The sequence below is a fragment of the Phocoena phocoena genome, unplaced genomic scaffold (genome assembly GCF_963924675.1).
Source record: "Phocoena phocoena unplaced genomic scaffold, mPhoPho1.1 SCAFFOLD_102, whole genome shotgun sequence".
NCBI lineage: Eukaryota > Metazoa > Chordata > Mammalia > Artiodactyla > Phocoenidae > Phocoena > Phocoena phocoena.
In genome coordinates, this window is record NW_027077524.1 from 379,937 (window position 1) to 405,721 (window position 25,785).

The following is a 25,785-nucleotide window of genomic DNA, read 5'->3' on the forward strand; positions in this document are numbered from 1 at the left end:
CTCCTTGGAGGAGGTGCCATCCTTTCTAAGGATATGTAGAAGCTCCTGGGGTGGCAGGAGGGAGCAGTGTGTGTCAAAGTTTGAGAAATATAAAAAAATATGGCAAAACTCAGGCACAGGACTGGAACTCAGGGTTTGGGAAAGCAATGAGAGTTGATACTGGAAACCTAGTGGGGCCCCACAGAAAGGGGCCTTGTTTGTCATGTCAGAAGTTTGGATGTTTATCCTGAAGGCTGTGGGAAACACCAAAGAACAGTGAAATGGAATTCTGGTTTAGAGGCTCCCTGGGACTTCCATGTGGAAGGCAGTTGATTGGGTGCAGCGTGAATTGTAATCAAAGGGTCCCACTTAAGTTATAAAAGGTGGGACTGGATTTTGCAGATCTGAGAGAGAATGGGTGAGGCCTGGTGACCAGTTAGAAAAGGGAGGGCAGCAAGTGTGGGTGACAGTTTACAGCTGCATCTTTTTGTGAGATACAGAGCACAGTAGAGAGGGATTGGGGGTGGCGAGAGGACCTTACTTGATCTTCAGTGCTTTAGAGGGGCCTGGTAGAGGGGCCAGGTCTGGGCCCAAGATACAGATCTGGGCTTTCTGGAAGGACAGGTGTTTGAAGGCATGGGAGAGACTTAGGTTATCCACAAGAATATCCAAAGAATTATAGGTCTGAGAGTTTTTTAAGTGGGTATATTTGAAGATGTTTATAAGCTGAGAGAAAGTAGCCAGCAGAGGAAGGGTGTGAAGATCTAGGAAAGGAAATGATTGTTCATTTGTTTTCAAAAAGCTGAATACTTATCGCGTGCCTGGCCCTTTACTAGGATCTGGGGTTCACACCATCTGTTATCTCTCCTGCAAGGACAGTTCAATTCATCCCCTGGTGAACAGAAGTCAGATTATTCTTTGCATCCCATTCAGGTGTAAGAACTGTTCTGTACCTCTGAAGGGACTTTACTTAAGCAGAGTAATAAGTTAGAAATCAAAAGAAATTAGAGCTGGAAGGGACCTTAAAGGCCACTGTACTTAATTTTGCCACATATTTTACATTGAATGTAACAAAAATTTATTGTTGAGCCCATTCTCTTCAGAGTTCCTTCACTGAACTTCCTTTATGTCTTACATCCAGTGGGGCTAGCTTGTAGATTTTGGCCTCCTCTTAAATTTGCTTCTTCATCCATATTACATTTTGCCCAGACTATGGCAGAAACTCCTGGGTGGTTTCGCAGCTCCTGGGCTCAGCTCCTCTAGGTTCATCTGCCTACTCGGGTTGAGTGATCTTGTAACATAAAAAGCTATGCTTGAAATAATGCTGCTAATGGCTTTCCCACACAGAGTTAGTGCATACTAGCCGCCCAGCGTTTGCCCTGCCTAGAGGCATGTAGTCTGAACTGTGCTGGGCCAAGCCTCATGGGGCTCTTTTTTTTTTTTTTTTTTTTTTGCGTGGTACGCGGGCCTCTCACTGTTGTGGCCTCTCCCGTTGCAGAGCATAGGCTCCGCACGCGCAGACTCAGCAGCCATGGCTCACGGACCTAGACGCTCCGTGGCATGTGGGATCTTCCCGCACCGGGGCATGAACCCGTGTCCCCTGCATCGGCAGGCGGACTCTCAACCACTGCGCCACCAGGGAAGCCCCGTCATGGGGCTCTTTGGCCCTGAGGAAGGGGAACTTTTTGGGATCACTCCCTTTATCTAATTGGTCCTTCAGCAGCGGGGCACCTTTTTCTAATCAGCAGAGGCACCCTTACTCAGCCAGTGGTAGTCCCAGGCCTCATCACCTGTGGGATAAAAGCCATGCTCGCTCCCAGGCTTGATTCTGCCAGCATCTCTATTTTCCTTTGTGTCTCTTCTCACACTTGGACCCCTGGCCTTTAGTCGTCCCCCCCTGAAGTATTTACAGTGCCCAGCAGGAGTCAGGCTTGAGTGTCTTTTCACAGATGTTCCCTCTGCAGTTAATGCACCTCCTACTCCAACTCTGCATAGCCTCATCTTTCTAGATTCTACTTCAGGGTTCTCATGAAGCTGTCACTTAGATATAACTTTTTGCCTCCATAGGCACCTCTATGCATAAAGGTTATGTTTATTTATCTCATGTGATTGAAATTTTGAGTTTATACATCTTCCTCCTTAATGAAGGCTTTAAGGGCAGGAGTCGTTTCTAATCCTTAAGCACAGAGCAGATGCTTTTTTTCTTTTTATTTAGGTGCTTTTTAATGATGATAAAATGTATGGTTTAAACCACTCATTTTACAATATTTTTGCTTTAGGTTGTGACAGAAATGAAGTTTACAGAAATCATGTTCCTGAGATAAGAAATAAAGATGTGACCTTCCAGTTGTATAAAGCTCATGAAGGCTGTGTAAGTGCATCGGGTGCGCTAAGGAACCTGGAGCTAAGTGGGCTAGTTCTGAGAGAGAGAGACTTAACTATGTTAACAAAGGTAAGCCTTCATTGTGTCCTGCCAACCTTTGATAGTTGCTTTTGGGGCAAACTAAAGCAATAAAATTTTAAACTGTTCCTCCCCATTAAAGGGATTGAATATTTGGCCACTTTGGTGCACCTGTGTCTTGCGAATTGTCCAGTTGGAGACGGAGGTTTCGAAAGTGAGTTTCAGTCTTGTTTAAGTCTCTTCCCATCGGACTGGTCTCGTGATTTCCTACACACCATGTCTGTCTACCTTTTCCTGTCTACCTTTTCTTGGTGTTGTGCATGCGTGGATTGTCTCCTGTACCTGCTCAAACCTTGGTCCATTTTCATTTGTACCATGGAAGTTTGTCGTGCTGGATACTGTCAGAATTAATCTTACTTAAGTTTGTGTTAAGCCACAAACCACACGTTTTGTATATTTCCTGTTTTTTGTGTTTGTCTATATTTTTATGGTTTCTCTTCAAGAAATATTATGGGAAGGGAAATAGCAAGATGTAAAGAGCAAAAAAGTCATCATTCTCTTTAAATTGTTAGAACATCTATCTGCAATCATAATTGTAATGCACTGTGGTATGTGTTCAAATAGGAAGCATATGTAACGTCCCGTAGGAGCAGCAAACTCAGTGGTATTGGTGAGGGTGTGTGATGGACCTAATCACAAAGCAGGTGATTCTTGATTGGGGTCCTGAAACATTAGTGTACGTTCCCTGTGTCCATTAGTGGTCTGAAGGGGTAAGGAAGCCTGCCTTTCAATTTGAGGGAACAGAGGGTTTGAGGTCCTCCCTCTTCTATTGCTCTAGTATACTGCATAGCAGCTAATAAAATACTGGGTTTATAGTTGACATTTAAATCGCTGATTGATCATCAAGATTGGCATGTATCATTGGAACTGAAAATCAGAAGAGTCTTATGCTCTTTAGGTTTTTCTTTTTTTTCCTTTGTCTCAAAAGTATGTAGTACTTTACCGAGTGGTTGGGAAGAAAGTTTGCAGTATCCAGTGTATTCAGTTTTAGTACTAAATAGAATTAAACTGTTGCTGTAAACTGGAATAACTTTGTTACTGACAAGCTTTAGAATGCATCAGTTCATCAATTACCTGTTTGGGAAGATTGTAGTTAATGATTTTAAGAATGTGGCTGTAAACCTCCAATTGACTCAAGAAAAGCAAATAAGTCAAGATTGACAAATGTATAGGCTCTTCATCTTACTGTGTGTGTGGGTTTTTTTTTTCCTTTTAGTTATTTGGCAAGGTGTAAAGAACTCTATCACTCTTAAGACAGTAAACTTCACGGGGTATAATCTGACATGGCGGGGAGCAGATTACATGGCCAAGATCTTAAAGGTGATTTTATGTTTAAACTTTCATGAAAACATATGTGATTGAAGCACATTAATACATTGACACAGATGGCAGTTAATTTTTGTCTTTTGATACCTGTGAGTGCATCTTTCGTTTTGTTGAAAGAATAAGACCAGTTTTCAGTTTGGGATTCTACCATTTAGTTAAGATAGTCCACTTAATTTTAGAAATAGGAGATTTAATATATAATAATACTTCTATGTATTTTTAGTTACTGAAAACATTGATTGTGATGCTGTGAAGAAACTATGCCATTATAGTCTTCAAGATTTAAATGAATCAAGTGTCTATTCGCTGCTGTAGTTTATAAACTAATAAACATCACTACATCGGCAACTTGTAAATACAGTTTTTAAACTAATGCCTTAACAACTTTACAGTGGTTATAATGACTGTATTTAGGCCTAAATTATTTAATAATTTGACATGAAGTCTTTTTAATAGTTTGATGGTGCAGATCAGGGATAGGTAAACTATGGCTGGTGGGCCAGATCCAGCCCGTCACCTGATTTTGTAAAGAAAGTTTTTTGGAACATAGTGGAACCCATTGTTTACATGGTAGCTATGGCTACTTTCAGCCTACGCCAGTGGGGTTGAGTAGTTGCAACAGAAACTGTATAGCCCACAAAGCTGGAAATGTTTAAATTTAGATTTTAGAAATTGAAAAATTCTTTGAGCCTATACAGGGCAAGTCCATTGACCCCTCGGGTAGAGAACAGTCAAGAACCTGGGTGCCAAAGCCAAATGGCCTAGGTTCAAATTCCCTTTCTCCCTTTTCATAGCTAGTGACCATGGACAAATCACTTAACGTCTATGCCTCATTGTGAGGTTTAAATGAACTCATTTGTATAAATAGTGCTTGGCACATACTAAGCACTGTGTAAGTGATTGCTGTTATTTCTGCTTGGAGCTTTTATAAGCCATTGTTAATAGGAAAATGACACTAATGATTTTGCTTTTAGAGTGTCAAAGGCACTTTGAGTCTTTTATGTTTTCAAGAATCTAACAAGACTTTTTTGATTTAAAGTCAGTGTTCCCTGTTACCAAAATTGATTTTATGAATATAAAGAATTGAATGTCTTTAAGACAAGACTTGTGGTTAAATGTCAAACCATTATCTTCCCAAGGCACATCAAGCTGCTGTGCATAGTCCAGGCCTCTGAAGTTTGTGTCCACACCCTAGGTAGCATGTAAGATCCATTTTGTAAATATAGTTTTAAAAATAATGCCTGGGACTTCCCTGGCGGTCCAGCAGTTAAGACTCTGCGCTCCCAATGCAGGGGGCCTGTGTTCGATCCCTGCTCAAGGAACTAGATCCCACATGCAATAAGTAAAAGATCCGGCAGGCCGCAACTAAAGACCCGGCACAGCCAAACAAAGAAACAAATAAATAAATAAATACTTTTTTTAAAAATAAATAAAATTCAATAATGTCTTAGGAGTTAGGAAAAGAAAATATTAGAACCTATTTAGCTTTGTATCATTTAAAAAATATCTGTGTAGTTTATAATGTACCTAAATTATATGTATAGAACTTTGTGTATATAATTTGTTAAAAAATAAGATGCATATTAAAAAGTTTTCTTATGGGTTGCCCAGTCAGGTGTTTGGAGACCATTGGAGGACAGAATGATGAAATTTAGAGCCTCAGCAATGATAGAATTTAGAATCAATTCCCTGACGTAGAAGATAAGGAAAATAATTCTTAGACTGTAATTGAGTTATCCAACTTTACATAACTGTTCAAAAACAGGTCATCCAGTGGCTGGAATCTAATCACTGACCGACTAGAATGTGGGTCACTGGACTCGTAAAGCAGAACTGACTGTTTAATTTCTCAGCTTGATTCTCCTGGCATATATGCGTGATATGTGTGTGTGTAAATCTCTGACATAATAAGCCATACTCAGTAGGCACATCCTGTTTCCTTATTGAAACATCTTAATTTCGTCCCATTAAATCTTTGAAGTATCAGACTATCAGAAGGCATGAAGAAACCTGGGCTGAGAGTCTTCGTTACAGGAGACCTGATCTTGACTGTATGCCTGGTTTGAGGTGCATCGCTCTGAACTGCAACAGGCTCATTCGTGACCTGGGTGCAAGTGCTTTTGCAGAATCTCTTAGTGAGGATTTATGGCTTGGAGGTAAATTCTCAAATTGAAAATACTGAATTTTTAATATAATATATGCTTAGCTTTTGGCATGATACTGTTGTGATAGGACTTTTTTTAAGGCCTCATTTTTCTGATAGCTTTTATGTTGCTTTTAAACTTTCTCTAAGAGTTACATATATTCTTTACAGAAAATACAGAGTAACAAGAGAACAATTACCTATAAATTTAATACCCAGACATAATCGCTGTTCATTTTGGTGTATATATTCTCAGTCTTTTTATTGTTTTCTATAAATATATTTGTACACTTAGGGATTACAAAAATAGAATTGTAGTATACTTGCTATTTCATATTCCTGCTGTTTTCACTTAATGAGGTATCATGTAGTGTTCCATCATATTGATGTCCCATAGTTTAATCAATTCTTTGCAATTAGATTGAGACAGTTTGCTTTTCCCTGTCAGAAACGTGAATACGTTGTATATACATCTCTGTGTCCATCGGGCTTACTTCTGTAGAATAAGGTACTACAAGTGGAATGACTAAGTGTGACATATTTTTAAGACTTTTCATACACATTGCCAAATTACCACCCAGAAAGGCTATGCCAATTTGTAGTCCACCCCAAGAGTGGATGTGAATGAAGCCTGCCTCTCACAAACACTGGCTGGTAGCACTTTTAAAATACCGTAAGACTACAAAAATGAGTACCTCTCCCTTTTTTATGCAAGCGGGATTACTCCAAATTTTATAACTTTTTTCAGTTAATTCAGTATGACCATCTTAGCAAGTCAGTAAATTTGCATCTTTTTTTTTGTTGTTGTTGTTGTTTTTTGCGGTACGCGGGCCTCTCACTGTTGTGGCCTCTCCCGTTGCGGAGCATAGGCTCCGGACGCGCAGGCTCAGCGGGAATGGCTCACGGGCCCAGCTGCTCCGCAGCATGTGGGATCTTCCCGGACCAGGACACGAACCCGTGTCCCCTGCATCGGCAGGCAGACTCTCAACCAGTGCGCCACCAGGGAAGCCTTACTGCATCATTTTTTTTGTGACCCTCTGTGTTCCATTATATGAATATGCCACAGTGCACATAGCTTATTGGATCTTGTATAAAAGGTATGTCCAGTTTTTCAGTTACAGATAGTACTCTGATATATATCCTTACCTATATCTCTGACTATTTCTTTTGGATCAAAAGGGTATAGACATTTTAAAGACTTCTCTTACAGAATCTTGGCTTAATCTGATAGGAGAATAACCACATTTTGTTTTATTTTGTATTCATTTGATTTACTGGTGAGGTTTACTGGCTGTTTGTATTCATTTGGCTAGTTGGTTAATTACACCAGGTGTCCATTCTTCTGTAGTGAGAGTTTGTAAGGGTTGTATCATATGCTGTTAGTTCCATATGTCTGACTTGCTATTTCTGTATGTCATGGGGTGTTGAAAGACTCCAGTTATTTTAATGTGATGGTCCACTCAACACTTAAATGACTCATGATAGTTTCCTTTCATGTAATAATTTTTAATACCTGTGCTTTTGCGATGATCCCTTTTGATTAAATGAGTAGGTTGTTCAGCCCCAGAACTACTAGAATTCATGATCATTTGTTCTGGTTTTTGTCTGACCTTTTACCATGAGAGTTCTTGACCATCATACTTTCATGATAGGTTTTTAGTGTGTATTCTCTATACACACATTGTTTGAATTTGTTAATTGTTTGTATCCTAGAAAACAGTACTTTTCTAATGTTGTACTTCCCTTATGGTTTGAGCAGATAATTTACTGATTAAAGTGATTTATACTTGTAAATTGTTCTTATCTCTACTCTGAATAGAGGTGAACCTAGATACTAAGCCTGCTTCCACCAAGAGCATTATTTGCTTCTTGTGCAACCTCTGAATTCTTGCAAGGAGTACTTTATTCATTTGTCAGTTTCACAAGTAATTTTTTTAATACCTTCTGTGTGCCAGATACGGGTTTAGGCACTACGGATAAAGCAGTGAACCAGACAGACAAAAGTCTTGCCCTCATGGAGCTTACATTCTAGTGAAGGAGTTCAGATAGAAATTAGTAAAGAGATAAGTAATATAATTTTAGAGAGTAGGAAGTGCAAAAATATGTTAATGTAAGAAGAGTGAGGGGGGGCAGGTAGGACTCCATTGGACAGGTTTGTTAGGGGCCAGCTTCACTGGAGAAGAGGCATTTGAACGGAGACCTGAATGAAGAGAGGAGCAAGCCATGGAAGATCTGGGGTAAGCACATTCCAGGACAAGGGGGCAATGAGTAGGTGGGTGGAGTATTTAAGGAAAAGCAAGAAGGCCAATCTGGGCAGAGTACTGAGTGAAGAAGAATGTGGTATGACATGAAGTCAAGGAGCTAGCCAGGGGCCTGCTCTTGTAAAGTCTTGAAGGCCAGAGTAAAGATGTGGATTATTCTAAATGAGTAGAGGGTTTCGAACTGGAAAAAGGCATGATCCAAATAGTATCTGAATAAGGTGACCTGGTATAGAGAATGGACTTGGGAGGATAAAGAAGAGAAACAGGGAGACCAGTTAGGAAGGAGACTATCACAGTGGTCCAAATAAAAGATGTTTATGGCCTAGGTTAGGTTGGAAGTTTGCAGCAAGTGAAAAGTGGTTGAATTCAGGTTGTGTTTTCAGGGTGTAGCTAACAAGACCTGCAGATAGATTAGTTGTGAGGTATGAAGGGAATAGTAACAAGGAGACAAGTCGTTGATGATTATGTGTGCAACTGGGTGGTATCACTTAGAAGAAGGGGGCTGATGGGAGGAGCAGCTTTTGAGGGAATATCAGGACTTTGATTTGTTATCTTAGATGCCCTTTAGGTATCTAAGTGTCTGGACAGTGCTCAGACTGTACTTTCTATCCAAAGGTATCCAAAGCCACTTTAGATGCAAAATGTTTAAAAGTTGACCTTTGCTGCTGCCAAAATAGTAGCCACTGGGGGCAGTCTGCAAGATGGCATCTTAGGTTTCTGAGGAAGAAATTAGAATACTCAAAGGGGTATTAAGTATATAATTACATAATGTAGATTTCATATTTAAATTTATGGGAAAAGCAATAATTAGTTGGCTTTTGGTTTTAAATGGAAATAGCCACTCATTGGGAAATAATTACTCTAACTTCAGTTCATTTTACTTTAGATCATTCTGTGATGAAAGCAATTATCAAAAAAGTTCTCCAGATGGAAGGAGTGCCAAGTCAGACATACATAACACGTTTCAGTTCGCTCGGAAGAATTTCTCTTTAATGGCTTGTTTTTCTTTCTTTCTTAAAAGAAAATTATCAAGGTACTTTCTGCCATCTTAAAACTAAGTTTTTAGTCAAATCAAATGGCTTTTCTGTTTTTGAAAATGTTGTGTGATGCTTTAATTTAGGTTCCCAGAAATGCAGATTGAAAACCTTTTAACTTTTTATTTTCTGGAACATATTATCGTTAGGCACAAATAGTCTTTTTTTTTTGGTGATAAGAATGAATAGCAGGAGCAGCATTTGTGAAACCAAATCTAATATGAAACTGACTCTTGTGAGTAAATTTGAATTTTGAAACAGCAAAACAATAAGGTTTGATATAAAGCAAAATAAATATTTTATGTTTATGATCTGCCAATTTCCCAGAAAGAGTTTTGTGGTGACTTTAGTTATATACCAGATACATTAAAATCACCAATGGACAACACATCTTTTATTCAGGTTCCCTCTGAAAGTTTTAAAAATTTGTTGACTTAATATCACTGAACGGTTCACTTTAAAACGGTTAAAATGATAAATTTTCTGTTTTGTGTAGTTTACCACAATTTTTTTTAAATGTGTTGTTTGAAGAATTTTGGGTTTTATGAAGGTATTGTATTAGCATAAAAATGAAAAATTTAAAAGACCACCTCTAATTGCGTTATCCTATCTAGCAATATTTACATTTTTATTTATTTTCTCTTCCTGCTGTCTATAAACATAATTCCACATAACTTCAATATAATTTGCCATCCTCATCTTTTCATACTAAATTTAAATTCTGTGATTCATAGTTATACTTTTTAACATTGTATTCACAGGGTTTCATTGAGTTGGTCAATTTTTTAAATTGGTGAACAATTGGAAATAACCTAAAATAAACTATTGTAAACATCTTCATAAATACAGCTTTTTTTTTTTCTACTTAAAGATGTATGTTTTTGATTCTCTGTTAATCAACTTGCTTGGACAATAGTGTACTAAATAAGTTGTTAAGAGTGTTTATGAAGTCAAAAAAAAGCTTATGATTGTCTGCCAATTGTTATTTCAAGAGAGTGATATTTTAATCAAATAGTACATACAAAGAAGTTAAGATTTGTGGTATCACACTAATTAGATATTATTAAAAATTTATATCATGTGTACAGTATTCTTAAAATAGCTAAGTTGACTTTTGCTATGATATTAGAAATGGAAATATATATATTAATAAAGCATGTATATTAGGAATTCTGTAAAATTAGTACCTGGTGGTATATAATAGGGCATCATGGAATGAGAAGAAAACAGTTAAACGTTTTTTTTTTATTTAGCATGATGAAACAAAGTGGAAATATAACTGAAATATACAAACTCATTGAGCTATTTTAAGAGTAATTTTATTTCTTGGGCTTTTTTTTTCTATTTGCCTCAGTTATTTGGAGACATAGAGGTAATCCAGTCAGTATCTGGGTATATACCTAGATCCTGGTGAGTATAGGGTGAAATAATGGTGTGAATTGTGTCACATTTATATTGTCATTTTGTATGCCTAAAAAAAGATGGGAACTTTTATTAGAAATTTTTTTTATCTCCTAACAAGAAAAGTGTAATTTAAAAAACTTTTAATACAAATGTATTTGCATTCGTTTCTGAAAGTAAAGGAAGGGTATACACATACAAACCACATGCATACAAACATTTTTTTTGACTGTAATTAAGTTAAAAAACACAATAAAATAGCACAAAATGAACTGAGCTCCTATATATTTTTAAGAGGCATGTAAATCACACAGGATCGTGTGCTGATTATCAATAAGCTACACTCTATGAAATATTTGTCCTATATTACCACATACACTACAATTTACCCTACATCCTAATGTTGCTAAACTATAGTAGAAAGCAACAGCATAGCACAGAGAGATCAGCTCGGTGCTTTGCGATGACCTAGAGGGGTGGGATAGGGAGGGTGGGAGGGAGGCTCAAGAGAGAGGGGATATGGGGACATGTGTATGCATATGGCTGATTCGCTTTGTTGTGTAACAGAAACTAACACAGAATTGTGAAGCAATTATACTCCAATAAAGATCTATTAAAATAAATAAAATAACAAAATATAGTAGCTTTGAAGGATAAATATAACCATTTTAACCTATGATGTTTGTTTTCAGTAAATTCAAATTAAATATTTAAATGTGAATTTTAATATGTGGCTTGTTGTAAGTAAAATATTAACATGTAGGTCTAGTTTTTGCAAACAAATATTTCATATAAAGATACTTGCCTCTTTACTACTGAAATATAGGATAAGTCTCCACATTTCACTCTTTTATCCAGTGGGTTTCATTTGTTTTTTTGTGTGTTTTCTGTATGAAATCAAAGGAGCAGTGAAGGTTGACGGGCTTATAGGAGAGTAACATTGATTCCCCTATCACCCAGCAACTTGCAGCCTTATAACTTTTATTGTTTTTACATAGAAAAATTCATCTTAAATTGAAATTTTGGTCTAATTCTGAAGATTCTGTTTGGCAGAAGTCATGGGTGTATCTGTGTTTCTGTGTCCTTGAGATTCAGAAATGCCAAAGGTGTTCTAAGATTCAGTAAACTTGAGTGTTTCTGCATAATACATAAAATGTATCATACTTCGGGATTATTTTAAAAATTTATTTTTGCATTTCTGCACATCTCAATACTTTTGTTTTAGTTAAAATAACTTGTTACTGTAGAGAACTTATATTTTTCAAAAATGCTGGCTTATGTAAAACCTTTGTACAAAACGATCCTCTTTTTAATGGCCTTGGCATCATTGTCAAGTCCCTGTTTGATTCCTTTCAAAGTGTACTCATGTGACAGTTGCTCTGTAGACCTTTGGTGCATCTTGATTCCTTCTTTTTATGCTTTGTCAAACATAGGCTTGGCCGCAAAGCAACCTGTAAGTAATGGAAGGAAACACTCTGCTGGTAAAGAACGTTATGGTCCTGAACCTCTACCACCTGGTGTGTTTGGTTTCTGGCCGTGGCGTACTGCAGAACGTGCAAAGAGCAACAGGTAACGTGTTTGCATTCCCTGTCTTTTTCAATCATTCAGAGTCCTTTATTTTGGAACTTCTGTTATGTGAGCGGTCTCTGGTGCTTTCTATAGAGGAAAAAAGATAACTCACACATGGCTTCTGCCTAATGAGCCCTCTAAGGAAGAAAAACAAAAAGTGATTGGGAGTTTCAAGTAGTTTCTCAAGTGTCACAACAGAGCTAACCCCGTGGGAGTCTTGAGGAGACTAAAATCATCACCAGTTGTGCATGGGAGAAAAGTTTCATTAAAGGCAGGTGTAGTTGCGTGAAGCCCTACAGCACAGAAGTAGGAATTTGGATATGTACGAATGGGCAAAAAGACATTTTAGACATGGGAAGTAGTTTAATACAGAATGGATGAAAATTATTCATTAGACCTATTCTAAAACAATTGGCTTATTAACTCAGTAAATCAGATTTAGTGAGTCAAATTAGCTTTACCTGATTCCTTATCCAGGGGATGGCTGTTCATAGTAATTTTTGTCACAGAACAGTAAATAAAATGGTTGAACTATAGCTTTAGGCTTGCTAAGTGAAATAGATTGCTCTAGATGATTTTCAAGTGACTTAGTAGTATTCACGAAATTGGGGATTAACAATTGCTTAAGAAAACAAAGAGAATTGATTTTAAATAGTACTTGAAGTAGTTACTGTGTAAAACATCTGTTCAATTGCTCATGTTAAATGGATGTTTAGAATCCCCATTGGACAACCGACTACTTTTTTTTAAATGGTAATGTGAATTGCTGTGGCATAAACTATAGTGTTGAATCCCCAGTCTTTGCACTTGAGTTTAACAACTTTGTGGTTTCCTATCTTCTTCCTGAGACACTTAATCTCAGGTCCATCCTCCTCACAGAGGGTGGTAAATTAGAGAATGATTAATATCACCATTTAAAGAAGTGAGACTGAAATCTCAAGCATCCTGAACGTAGGAACTGAAGGGGTCTCTCAGCAGTTCAGAGTTATTACTGAGCCAGTCAGCTGAATTCTGTTCAGTTTTCTCCATAGCAGAGCCCTCCAGGTCCTTGTTTTGAGCTTATTTATTTTTATACACAATTCTGTGTGGATACTGTACATAATACTAAATAGTTGTATTAACTGGGTTTAACTGGTGATGTATTTACATGAAAATCTAACTTCGTTTTGTTGATATCTTTTTAGGGGCTTTCCATTCATCAAAGCTCGTGATGTATGTAATCCGTTGCTGGTGTTTAGCTATCATATTTATGATATATAGGGCTTGAATTGGGAAAGGTGGATGGTCATTCTCCTTGCTTTTTAAACTGACAGAGCCTTACAAGAAGCATTTCCCTCTCTGAAATAAATCCATGTAAAACATGTTTGGTCACTCTCCCAATGCAACTGTGTAGTTGTGTGGATTTGGCACACAACTGGCAGCCTTGTGGTTATGCCTGTAAACAAGGAAGCCTGTTTTCCAGTCCGCAAATCAGCTGTTACCCAGTGAAACGAACTTGAGTGCCATTTCTGACCCCTCACATGGAGCTCTCATACTGAAGAATGTTCACATGTTTTCAAGAAACGTTGTTTGCGGGCTCTATGTACAAATTCCTGATCTGAAAGCCAATATAAAGCAACATCTCCCAAACCTCTGCTCTCTCACCAAGGCCACACACATTCCCTCGCTTATGGCCTCATGGCAAGCTAATACTGTCAGTATCAGATTCTCCTTCCCAGTGGTTCTGGGAGACTGCATAGTTGCTCTGTGAAAGGCACCACTGCTGACATCTTGGGTGTCAGTCCTGCCCTTGCATGCCCAGAGAGAGAGGTGTGCACCTCGTTCTCCTGTTACGGTTTTCCTGTGCTGCAGGGTTTGCTGCTTGTTGTCAAAATGATGTCCTAGTGACTTGTCTTCTGCGTGGTTATATAATCCCAGCACACTTCTTTATGATCTGTAGACTTTTATGGGGTTGTGGCCAGGTCAGGTTTTAAATGTTTGGAACTGTCCTATTAAACAACATTGCAGTGGCAGTGAATCTTGATGGGAGAATTGTATTACTGTTACCCTAGTTTTGGCTTAAGTGTGGTGAGAAGATGAACTTTTTGATGGGTTAGTTTTAGTTGTGTATGTGATTTCTTTTTTAAAATTCTAATGTCTATTATTCCCAACTTAGATATGTTGACTTTCTGATTATTCATCAGTCCCTTTACTGATGTATTTTCCTCTGAAAAACTACATTTTCTTCCAGACTGTTTGTGTCTGATGGTGAAGAATAAATTTTTCATTTGCAGTATAAAGTCGATCTGAGAAAAAATGTTTACCTTGGCTCTTCACTTGGCTTCTGTGAAAGAAACTTAATCAAATAATATGGGCAATTCCCATTACTAATCCTAACCATGTACAACAGAGGTCTGTACAGTAACATAGCAAAAATAAGTTCCTGTAATTTTACTTAGTCATTGCCTGTTTTAGACTAAGGAGCAGTGAGAGACATTTATAAATAATGATAGCTCAGATCACTTTTGTTAAATGTCCTCTAATATTTGGATCTGGCTTGTGTTATCTTTTTTTACAATCTTGTCTTCTTTCTTTGCACTTTAGTGTAACAACTCTGTGATTTCCTATCTTCTTCTTCAGACACTCAGATCCATCAGAATTTCCTGTGACTGTGACAGTAGAGAGTCCTTCCTCCTCAGAAATCGAAGAGGTCGATGATTCCTCAGAAAGTGTTCAGGAAGAGCCAGAGAAAATCCGTTTGAAACAAGAAGCACTGCAGGTACAAAGTTATCACTTTAAAGCTATAGAGAAGATTATTTTTCAAATGGAAGCCTGATTGCAACACGGCACAGCTTGTGTGAGGGTTCTATTTTCCCCTCCCATCTGCCTTGTATCCCCTTGAATGGTTCCTTAAGCTTAGACCAAGGTGAATGGTGGACATTTGAACTCTAAGAAATAAAAATCAAAACATGTTGTTAGTAATATATTTTCCTTTCCTTAGAACCTTAGTATATTAGATTTAGGCGATGTATGTAATCAGTTGCTGGTGTTTAGCTATCTTATTTATGATATAAATATGATAGCTAAACACCTATCACTAAGGTGATAGTGATCATACAATAAAGAAATTGAGTTCTGAATGAATATAGTCAGCTGATTCAGTGTTCTTGTTTTACAGGTGAGAAAATTGACAGTTCTAGTTGAACTCTGTTTTTATAAGAGGAAAATATGGCCTCATTTTAAATAAAAGTAAAAAAAAAAGTTTTGATGTTGATATTCTCCTTTCCTAAAATAAAAAATATCAAGAAGCTACATTCTATTACCAACTAAACCTGACCTCTAATGTCATTCCATACTTTTGTTTGTACGGACAGAAAAGAAAAATTGATTTTCATAAGAAATTTTTGTACCTCAAAAATAATATGTTTCTTTTTTTTTCAACTTGAATGCAGAGCTGAACATTTCTAGTAAATAAAGGAACAACATTTTGGGGGACCTTGTCTTTGTGCTACAAAGTTCATGTTTAATTTTTTAAAAGTATTTAATGTGATTTTCTTTTCATATGAAACTTGACAGGTTTCAGAACTAATTATCCCATTATTGTAGGACTATGGGAATTACTCTTTGATTTTCAAAAGAGAAAGTTAGATTTTTATTTTTTTAATTAAAATTAATGATAGTATAGAGAAATTTTAAGAAAAGAACTTAGAAAATTATGAAATGTTAGAGTAGGAGAAATCTATAGTTCGTGTAGGGTTACCCCCTTTCGTTTTATAAATGAGCACCTACAATTTGTAGCACGTAGTGGTTTATTAGTAAATGGCAGAGTACAACAAGACCCTAGAGCATCTAACCCGCCTTCCTTGTCATTTTAGATGTGATGTATTCATTTCCTTCACGAATAGACCAGGAGATTGTATTTCTAAAAGCAATGATAGACACTGGGGAAGACCAAGAAGTTTAAACACTGGACCACAGAATAGCAGATTCAGAAGGCACTGAGAACCCTTTTAGCTCTTCTCCGTTTTCACAAGACACTACAATGATGGTATCAAAGTGTTTAAGTATATAAGCCCACAAGAATCAAGAGATTTCAACATAGTTTTGAAAGACGGAAGACAAGTGGAAGAGTGTGAAACTGAAGCAGTAGAACAGAGGAAAAGCATCACCTAGAATATGCACAGTGACCACCTGCAATGGAGGAGGATTCTGACCCCACCTGCAGAAGTAGGCCCATGCTCAGATGCGCCTGTAGGAGAGAGGGTGGAGTTAGTTAAAAGTGGGACTGAAATAGGGGAGCTCATTGAAGGGTTGTGTTTGGAGGAGTGGACTCCCAGCCCTGCCCTCACACTCCTGAAATGAGATGATTTCATTTTGAAACCAGTGAAACTGGCGAGAACTAGGGCAGCTAGTGTGAGTTTTTACACCCTAGAAAATTGTGTTTGGGGGAGATCCTATTACAGTTACTCCCCGCTTTTTCCTGCATAAGAAACCAATCAATCATTGACTTCAGGGAGCTTTCTGCACTCATTCTTAAATAGAAAGTAACTGTCATTTGCCTGATAGTTGAGTAAAGCTTCCAACGTGAGAGGGGGAAAAAGAGTGAAAACGTATCCTAGTAGGACCAGGGACAATTTAGGGAACAAAATAATTTAAGAAAAAACCCTAATTAGTATCCTGAGAGAGGTTTAAAAAGAGCTAGCAACTATAAAATAAGATTAGGGTGTTAATTAAAAAGAGAATGGTCAGAAAGCGAGAGGTCTCTTGGAAATGAAAATATGGTTGCTGAAATAAATTCAGTAGGAATTTTAAAAATTTCTCAGTATATAAAAAAGAAAGACATAATGGAAAATGTGATAGAAATATGTTAGAGAGGCTGCATCTGGGAGATCCAACATGTTACTATTAGAAACTCCAGACCCAGAAAAAAAATGGAAGGAAGCTGTCAAAGGGCAACAAAATTCCCCACAGCTGAAAGTAGACATCAGGCCTCAGACTGAAAATAGTTACACAAGATGAGCAAGAATAGACTCATACCTAGGCACCCTTCATTGTGAAACTGTAAAATACTGAAAAAATAAAATAGAATAAAATACTGAGAGGATACATCCATTCCCGAGAGAAAAATACTGCCCACCTAAAAAAAGGAGTTAAGGGCTTCCCTGGTGGCGCAGTGGTTGAGAGTCCGCCTGCCGGTGCAGGGGACACGGGTTCATGCCCCGGTCGGGGAAGATCCCACATGCTGCGGAGAAGCTAGGCCTGTGAGCCATGGCCGCTGAGCCTGCACGTCCGCATCCTGTGCTCTGCAGCGGGAGAGGCCACAACAGTGAGAGGCCCGCGTACTGCAAAAAAAAGAGTTAAAATCTGACCTTATCATACTTGTCATCAGCACCATGGATCCTGGAAGGCATTAGAAAGATACCTCCAGGGCTTCCCTGGTGGCGCAGTGGTTGAGAGTCCGCCTGCCGATGCAGGGGACACGGGTTCGTGCCCCGGTACGGGAAGATCCCACGTGCCGTGGAGTGGCTGGGCCCGTGAGCCATGGCCGCTGAGCCTGCGCGTCCGGAGCCTGTGCTCCGCAACGGGCGAGGCCACAGCGGTGAGAGGCCTGTGTACCGCAAAAAAAAAAAAAAAAAAAAAAAAAAGAAAGATACCTCCGAAGTTTTTCAGGCACATAATTTTCACCCTAGGGGTTTGTATCCAGCCAAACTATCAGTCATAAGTGGAGGCTGAAGAAGATATTTTGTACACAAAGAAATTTGAAAAATTGACCTCCTTTGCTACACCTTAAGCTATTTATAGAAATAATCCAGCAAAATGAGGCAATAAACCAAGAAGGAAGGTAATAGGGGATTCGGTGCAGATTGCAGCTAGTCTAGAGTGGAGAGGCTTCTATTGATTGTGTGATTGAGAGCTTAGAAACACCTTGAGGCATATTATACTTACTTGGTATTAGGCACTGTTGGAAGGGAGGAGGGAGAGGAAGAGGAGAAGGAACTTGAACTCCAGAGGAGAAAAGGCTATATGGACATAAACATGAAGCAAACTAAACTATCATTGATTTTTAACGTACTATTGGTGAGGAAGAGAAGAATCCACTTAAACTTGACACTATAGATGTCCCCCTTTTCAGTGACACACAGGGGTAATGACCACCTATCTAATTTGTTGTCCAAACCAGAACTTGTCCAAACTCCTTACACTTCAATAGTGTAAGGAGGCGCTCTAATGCTGTAACATCAGGACAACAGGTATAAACTGGAACAGCCCAAGGCGGCTTGGGGTATGTGGTCACCCTGCACAAGGGCAGTGACACTGCCACAGTATGGAACAAGGTGTAGTCTGTACACAGAGACACAGTACATCTGCAGTGGGCAATATTAATTTAATTGCAATAATGGCAATACTGTCTTGGTTTGCAGCTTTTATCGTCAACTTGCATGTAATCACTAATAACTAAACTATACTTAGTATGTATTAGTATTAAGTTGGTATGTACTGAAATGTATTGTGTACTAGTATGTACTTAGTATATATTGGGCTCTAAGTGTTTTTGCGTATATTAACTCATTTAATCCTCTGAATAGCCTTATGAGGTTGGTGCTAATATCATTCCCACTTTTTTTTTTTTTGCAGTACACGGGCCTCTCACTGTTATGGCTTCTCCCGTTGCAGAGCACAGGCTCTGGACGCGCCGGCCCAGCGGCCATGGCTCACGGGCTCAGCCGCTCCGCGGCATGTGGGATCCTCCCAGACCGGGGCACAAACCCGTGTCCCCTGCATCGGCAGGCGGACTCCGAACCACTGTGCCACCAGGGATGGCCCATTCCCACTTTTGAGAACAGGTAACTAAGACAAGGAAGGAACTTGCCCAGGCTGTACCTGTTTTAAGGTTGGATCGAGGCTTTGAGTTTAGGCTCTCTGCCTGTTCTCTTAAACCTTACTCCTTACTGACTCTCGAATAACAGAAGACTTAACTGCACATAGAACAGAATATAAATTTCAACTTTGACAACGTAAAAGCTAGGTTTGGAAGGTAAACAGGAGGTAGAAAAAAGGGAAGATGGTATGAATGTCCTCATTTTACAAAGCATGACGTTGAGAGAGTTTATAGTTGATCAACAATGTAGGTTTTTAAGTATATCACTACAAGTCAAAGAGATCATGAACAGTGGAATAACTCATGATGACATAACTTTACAGAGCAGTGTGGACATAGGAAAGAGTGTAAAGGAACTAAACCCTTATTAGTAAGTTAGAAAGTGAACAGATAATGCCTCCAGTTTAGTGAGAAAATAGTCATGTAAGAGTATTACGTGGAAATGGAGAAGAATTCAAAATAACAATAGTTGGACCTCCCTGGTGGCGCAGTGGTTAAGAATCTGCCTGCCAAGGCAGGGGACACGGGTTCGAGCCCTGGTCCGGGAAGATCCCACATGCTGCGGAGCAGCGAAGCCCATGCGCCACAACTACGGAGCCTACGCCCTAGAGCCTGTGAACCACAACTACTGAGCCCACGTGTCACAACTACTGAAGCCCGCGTGCCTAGATCCTGTGCTCCATAACAAGAGAAGCCACAGGAATGAAGAGTAGCCCCCGCTCGCCGCAACTAGAGAAAGACTGCACGCAGCAACGAAGACCCAACACAGCCAAAAATAAATAAATAGTAATAAAAAATAAATAAAAAATAACAATATTGACGTAAACCTCATGAAAAAGGAAATCCAAACAGCCAGTAAACACAGAAAAGTGTATGACTGCATTAAGTAATAAGAGAAAAGTGAGTCAAAACCAAGGAAACTACATGCCAATCAGATTGACAAATACATAAATAAAGTCTGGTAGTATCAGGTATTGTAGACCTGAAGTACTATGAGAATCTTCTACCCTGTTTATACTGAAGTATAAATCGACACAACTACTTTGGAAAGCATTTAGCACTCTCCCATCAACTGAAGGTATATAAATAGCCTGTGAGCCAGCAGCCCTCACCCCCGCCCTGTGTAAATGCACCAGAATAACCGGTACAGCAGGATTCCTGTCCATGATTTGCATTAGCACAAACTGAAAACAAACCAAATGTCCATTAAGAGTCAAAAATTAAATAAATTTTGTGTATTCGTACAGTGGGAAAACTATCCAGCAATAAAATTGAATGAACTAGAGCTACAGGCAGCAATGTGGATGAATTTTTTAAAGCAACGTTGAGAGAAAGAAATAAGATAGAAAAGACTTCCTATACTATGATCCTCTACATAAAGTTAGATGTTGACAAAACTAAACTCTTTTGTTAGGGATGCATGCAGGTTAAAGGAAATGATTGTCAGGAAATGAGGATGGTGTTTAACCTGGAAGAGGGAAGGAGCTTGTGATGAGAAAAAGATATGGGGGGGGGGGTTGAGATGCTGACAAGTATCAATACTTTCAGATTCGAGTAGTGTTTATGTAAGTATTCTCTTTTTATTTGTCACATTGACAGTTTTGTTCTGTGCACTTCTCAGTACACATATCGTATTTTACAATTAAAAACCTGCGTAAAGAATCGGTCGCTTCTTGAGTGCTGGATGTGGGAGTGGGATGAGACCATTTCATTTTAAGCCCTTCACTACTGTTTGCATTCGCATGTTCATTCATTCAGCATTAATTGAACATATTCTATGTACCAAGCACTCTTCTAATTTTATATGTGTTTTAACTCATGTAATCCTCACAAGAGCTCTGTGATGTGGGAGCTTATCTCCATTTTATAGATGAGGAGGTTGAGGCCTAGAGTTATAGAACTTGTCCAAGGTTATATAGCTAATGGGTAGTGCCAGGCCCATTTGTCTCAGAGAATCTGAATTTTTACAATATAATCTAAAAGAGAAATTTAATTACTAATTATAAGCAAAAAAATTGCACATTAAAGAAGATGACAAGTTTTCATCTATCCAGTTAGAGAAAAACATAGTCTGTCTTTCACACACGTACATCTTGTATTGGCAGGGATTTTCCTTATTAAGCAATTATTTATTGACCGTCTACGTTGTACTAGGCACAGGTGCTGGGGATAAACACTTAATAAAATACACCCCCTATCTTCAAATAACTTGCACTCTAAGTGAGGAAGTAAGCCAACAGTTATAGTAGAGGTTATATACCAAGTGATACATCACTGATGGCAGTGTAAAATCTCAGAAATCTTTTGGAAAGAAGTTTGGAGACAGGTACCTCAGAGCCTTAAAAATGTTCATTTGCTTTGATCTCAAACTCATTTTTATGGATTTACTGTAAGAACGTTATTCTCAATATGGAAAAAAGCTTTCGTGCATAAAAACGGTTATTGTCTGATAATATTGAAAAGTTGGAAAGAATTTAAATGTGTAAAATGGTTAACCAGTAAACCCACTCAGTGGAATATTTTGTAGCCCACAAAAAAAAATCAAGGTTATGAATCCCCTGATTATATGAGAAATGATTGATTTCAATGTTAAATGGAGAAAAGTTGAACATAAAATTTGATATCCAATATGATGGAAGCTTTGTCCCAGAAAAATCACCCTAGCCGGTGTACAGAAGGGAGGAAGGAGAGCAGATGACAGGAAGGAAAATTATTCCAAAGCCTTATCATTAGTCTTACTTAAGTAATAGAATATCAAGCAATTTTACTTTCTAACTTTTTTGGTTCCATATTTCCATGTAAGGGACATGAATTATGAATACTTTGTTGGAGGAGGATACACTTTTTCACAAAAATTTAACACTTCTAACACAATTAGAAGATTGATTAAACCATCATATTAAAAGTAGAGGAATTTTGCATTTTTTTTCCTTTTTCCCCATTGAAAACTTGACTGGCTTTAGTAATGAAACATTAAAGAATTTGAAGTTCTTAGACTCTCAATTTTTTAAACATGTTCTGAATATAAAAATATATGTTCATTGAGCAAATGTTTGTAAACAATGAACAGCTTCTTGAAGGAAATAGAAGCCACCTCTGCATGTACACACACCTAATCTGCTCTTTTGTCTTAAAAAAGTATCAAAAATATTTTGCCATGTCACTAAATACTCTTCTACATCAGAGAATTTGATTAAGCTTACGCATCATCTCCCAGGAAAAACGCACAGATATATTATGAATGTAGAACTCCTGAAGCCCATTCATTAACTCTGTTTGAGACCTCTTGTCATTTTCTTAGTGGCTTCATAGCGCATTCCTTCAGACGGTGAGCTGTTTTTCTTTAAACCAGTCCCAATTTGGAGGCTCTTGGCGTTCTTCTAGGGTTTGGTTGTAAACAATCTTATGACATCATGTTGGTAGATAAATCTTGGCCCACATCTTTGATTTCCTTAGGGTAAACTCCTGATGTAGGATTATTGTTAGGTACCAAGAGTTACTCTCCAGAAAGTGATACCAGCTCCTCTCCCAATGATGGCATATAATAGAGTTCCTCATTCTTTAAGTGATTGTTCAAAGCAGTTAAAAGGTATAAATATACCGTACTGTTTTCATAAGTATAGGAATTCTGATTGTTTATCGCTGCATAAGAAACCACCCCGAAACAGTGGCCTAAAACAATGACAGTCGTTTATTTTGTTCACGAACCTGGAGGTTGAGTAGGATATTGATTCTTTTACTACACTCGTACTGACTGAAAACAATACCTATTGGACTAGCTCACAGTTCTGCAGGTCAGAAGTCCAGGCACAGCGTGACTGGGTTTCCTGCTCAGATACACACGGGAACATGTGAGTTCCCTCCTGAGAGTGTTAAAGCACGTGAAATTTAAGTGTAAGACATTGAGTCCCAAACGTTGGATGTTCACCATAGTTTGTGTGGGTCACAGAGCTGAAATCAAGATGTCAGTCTGGCTGTGTTAGCATCCAGAGGCTCTGGGAAAGAATGGCTCCAAGCTTCTTCAGCTTGTTGGCATAATTCAGATTCTGCAGTTGCAGGACAGAGGTCCCCATTTCCTTGCTGGCTGTCATTCGGGGGACAGTCTCAGCTCCTAGAGGCCTCTCACTTGCCTTCCCTGCCACAGCATTGGACTTATTCAGAGCCAGCAATGGAGAGTCTCCCTCTTGTCCCTTTTGTACTTCCATTCAGGAAGAGTTCAGGTCCTTTTCATGGGGTGCCTGAGTAGGTCACATCCACCTAGAATAATCTCCCTATCTTAAAAAAATCAACTGATTTTGAACCTTAATTCCATCTGCAAAATCCCTTCACTGCAGCACCTAGATTTAGAGTTTGATTGGATAAGTGGAAGGTTTGTGTACTTCAGTAAGTAGGAGTCTTAGGGGCTCTGTTAGAATTCTGCCTATTGCAAGCAGTGTCCCCACTTCACGGACCGAAGTGTCTTATTTCCTGAAACTCCTAAGGGAGTTTATCACTGTTCATTTTATTTCAGTGACCTTGGTGAATGGGAAGACTACCACCTCCGTGAGCAGGAATGGCACCCAGCTTCCTGAGTCCACAGTGTGGCTCTGCTACTTAGTGGTGTGACCTTGGCTGTGCTGCTCTACTTACTCTACTTCTCTGCCTCTGTTTCCCTCATCTGTAAAATAACATGGAGTTAGTGATTGTTCTTTCCTCGTACGGTTTGTTTTTTAAATAAATTTATTTTATTTATCTGTTTTTGGCTGTGCCGGGTTTGATACTGCTCTCGGACTCTCTCTACTTGTGTCGAGCGGGGGCTACTCTTCGCAGTGGTGTGCAGGCTTCTCATTGCGGTGGTTTCTCTTGTTGCGGAGCACGGGCTCTAGGCGCGCAGGCTTCAGTAGTTGTGACTGGGGGGCTCTAGAGCGTAGGTTCAGTAGTCGCGGCGCACAGGCTTAGTTGCTCCGAGGCACGTGGGATCTCTCCAGACCAGGGCTCGAACCCGTGTCCCCTGCACTGGCAGGCAGATTCTTAACCACTGCGCCATCAGGGAAGCCCCCTCTTAGGGTTTTGATGATTAGATTTAATGCCCAGGGAACTCCAGGAACAGTGCTTGACTGTAAATTGCTTTAAAAGTGATTACTTTTGGAGCTTCCCTCCCTGGTGGTGCAGTGGTTGAGAGTCCGCCTGCCTGCCGATGCAGGGGACACGGGTTCGTGCCCGATCCGGGGAAGATCTCACTTGCCGCGGAGTGGCTGGGCCCGTCAGCCATGGCCGCTGAGTCTGCGCGTCTGGAGCCTGTGCTCTGCAATGGGAGAGGCCACAACAGTGAGAGGCCCATGTACCGCAATAAAAAAAAAAATAAAGTGATTACTTTTTTAAAAAATGCTTTTGAGGGCTTCCCCGGTGGCGCAGTGGTTGAGAGTCCGCCTGCCGATACAGGAGACACGGGTTCGTGCCCCGGTCCGGGAAGATCCCACGTGCCGCGGAGCGGCTGGGCCCGTGAGCCTGCGCGTCTGGAGCCTGTGCTCTGCAACGGGAGAGGCCATGCTTTTGAATCTGCAATTATGCAATTCAGGTGTGTTAAGCGTGTTCATTAATAGGAGTTCCTACTATAAAGAGACCCACAAATAAAAACAGAACTTTTCTTTCTTGTTCTTAACTATTTATTTCTGACTTGCTATGTTATACGCATATGCCTTTTATGGTGGGCTGCCACAAATTTATGTTGGAAAAAGTGGAATTTAAATAAATCTTTACTATGCTAATTTGATAGATTTTGATAATTCATTTCACTAGCATGGGATGATATTACCAGTAGCAGACTAAAATCTGAGTTCACTTCTGGCTCTGCCCCTAAATCCTGATGAGTCCTATAGCTGGAAAGGCTTTTGGATATTATACTACGAATTAGTTATAACATTTACTCTGTTTGTTTAGGAAAAACTGGAGGAGTGCCTAAAGCAGTTAAAGGAGGAAAGAGTAATAAGACTTAAGGCTGATAAATGAGTCAATGAAGTAAACAATTTCTTATACTTTTGGGAGTGTTTTGGTTTTATTTCGATTTGATTTTAATCCATATACACATGGTTTGTAAACTTTAAAACTGTAATATGTTGCAAATTGGTTGTATCATACGGACTTTTGCATTTACTGGTATTTAGTGATCATATGATCTATATTCCAGAAAGCATGTTTTTAAAAATATGAAAATCTCGTGTGTGTGTGTGTGTGTGTGTGTGTGTGCGCGCGCGCTTTATGACATTAGCTTATGATCTGTTCATGATTCTTTGATTCAAGAAAGCACTTTTTGTGCATATACTATATATACAGTAGCATAAAAGACATGATGAGACTCTCCTGGCAATGAATTAGGAAAGTGAATCATTTAAATAAATTTAAGATATTGGAAAACTTCTAAGAATGCAATGAAAGATAAAAATATATACTATAAGAATTACATTAGGTAATGTGCATGAAAGCAGGGCATAATCTAAAAAGTTCTAAATATACTTTATCAGAGGTTGAGCATAGGGAGGAATTTTTCAAAGTGCATATCCACTGGATTGGCGGACACTCATTCAACAAATGGTGAGCACCTGCTTCTATAAGGCAAAGGGGGCATCATGAACATAACAGCCTTTCTGAGATATACTGGAGTTGAGCTTATAGGGGGTTTTAAGTGCATAGGTGATGAGCGGAAGGGGAAGAGTGCACGGGAGTGAATATTTTGAAGGAGCCAAAGAAAACATTGGTGATCGTACATTTAATAA

At 38.9% G+C, this 25,785-nt stretch overlaps 1 protein-coding gene across 1 annotated transcript in view; it reads left to right on the top strand.

The window, feature by feature from the left end:
* The window catches only part of LOC136143455 (centrosomal protein of 78 kDa-like), a gene marked incomplete at its 5' end in the record, with an annotated part of 30,234 nt that overhangs the window by 1,340 nt on the left and 3,109 nt on the right, over positions 1-25,785 (top strand). The window contains 8 exon segments of the mRNA XM_065901441.1: positions 2,259-2,427; positions 2,518-2,594; positions 3,657-3,760; positions 5,748-5,922; positions 12,039-12,174; positions 13,359-13,397; positions 14,794-14,932; positions 24,953-25,030. Of these exon segments, the coding sequence (XP_065757513.1) occupies positions 2,259-2,427; positions 2,518-2,594; positions 3,657-3,760; positions 5,748-5,922; positions 12,039-12,174; positions 13,359-13,397; positions 14,794-14,932; positions 24,953-25,030 (917 nt within the window).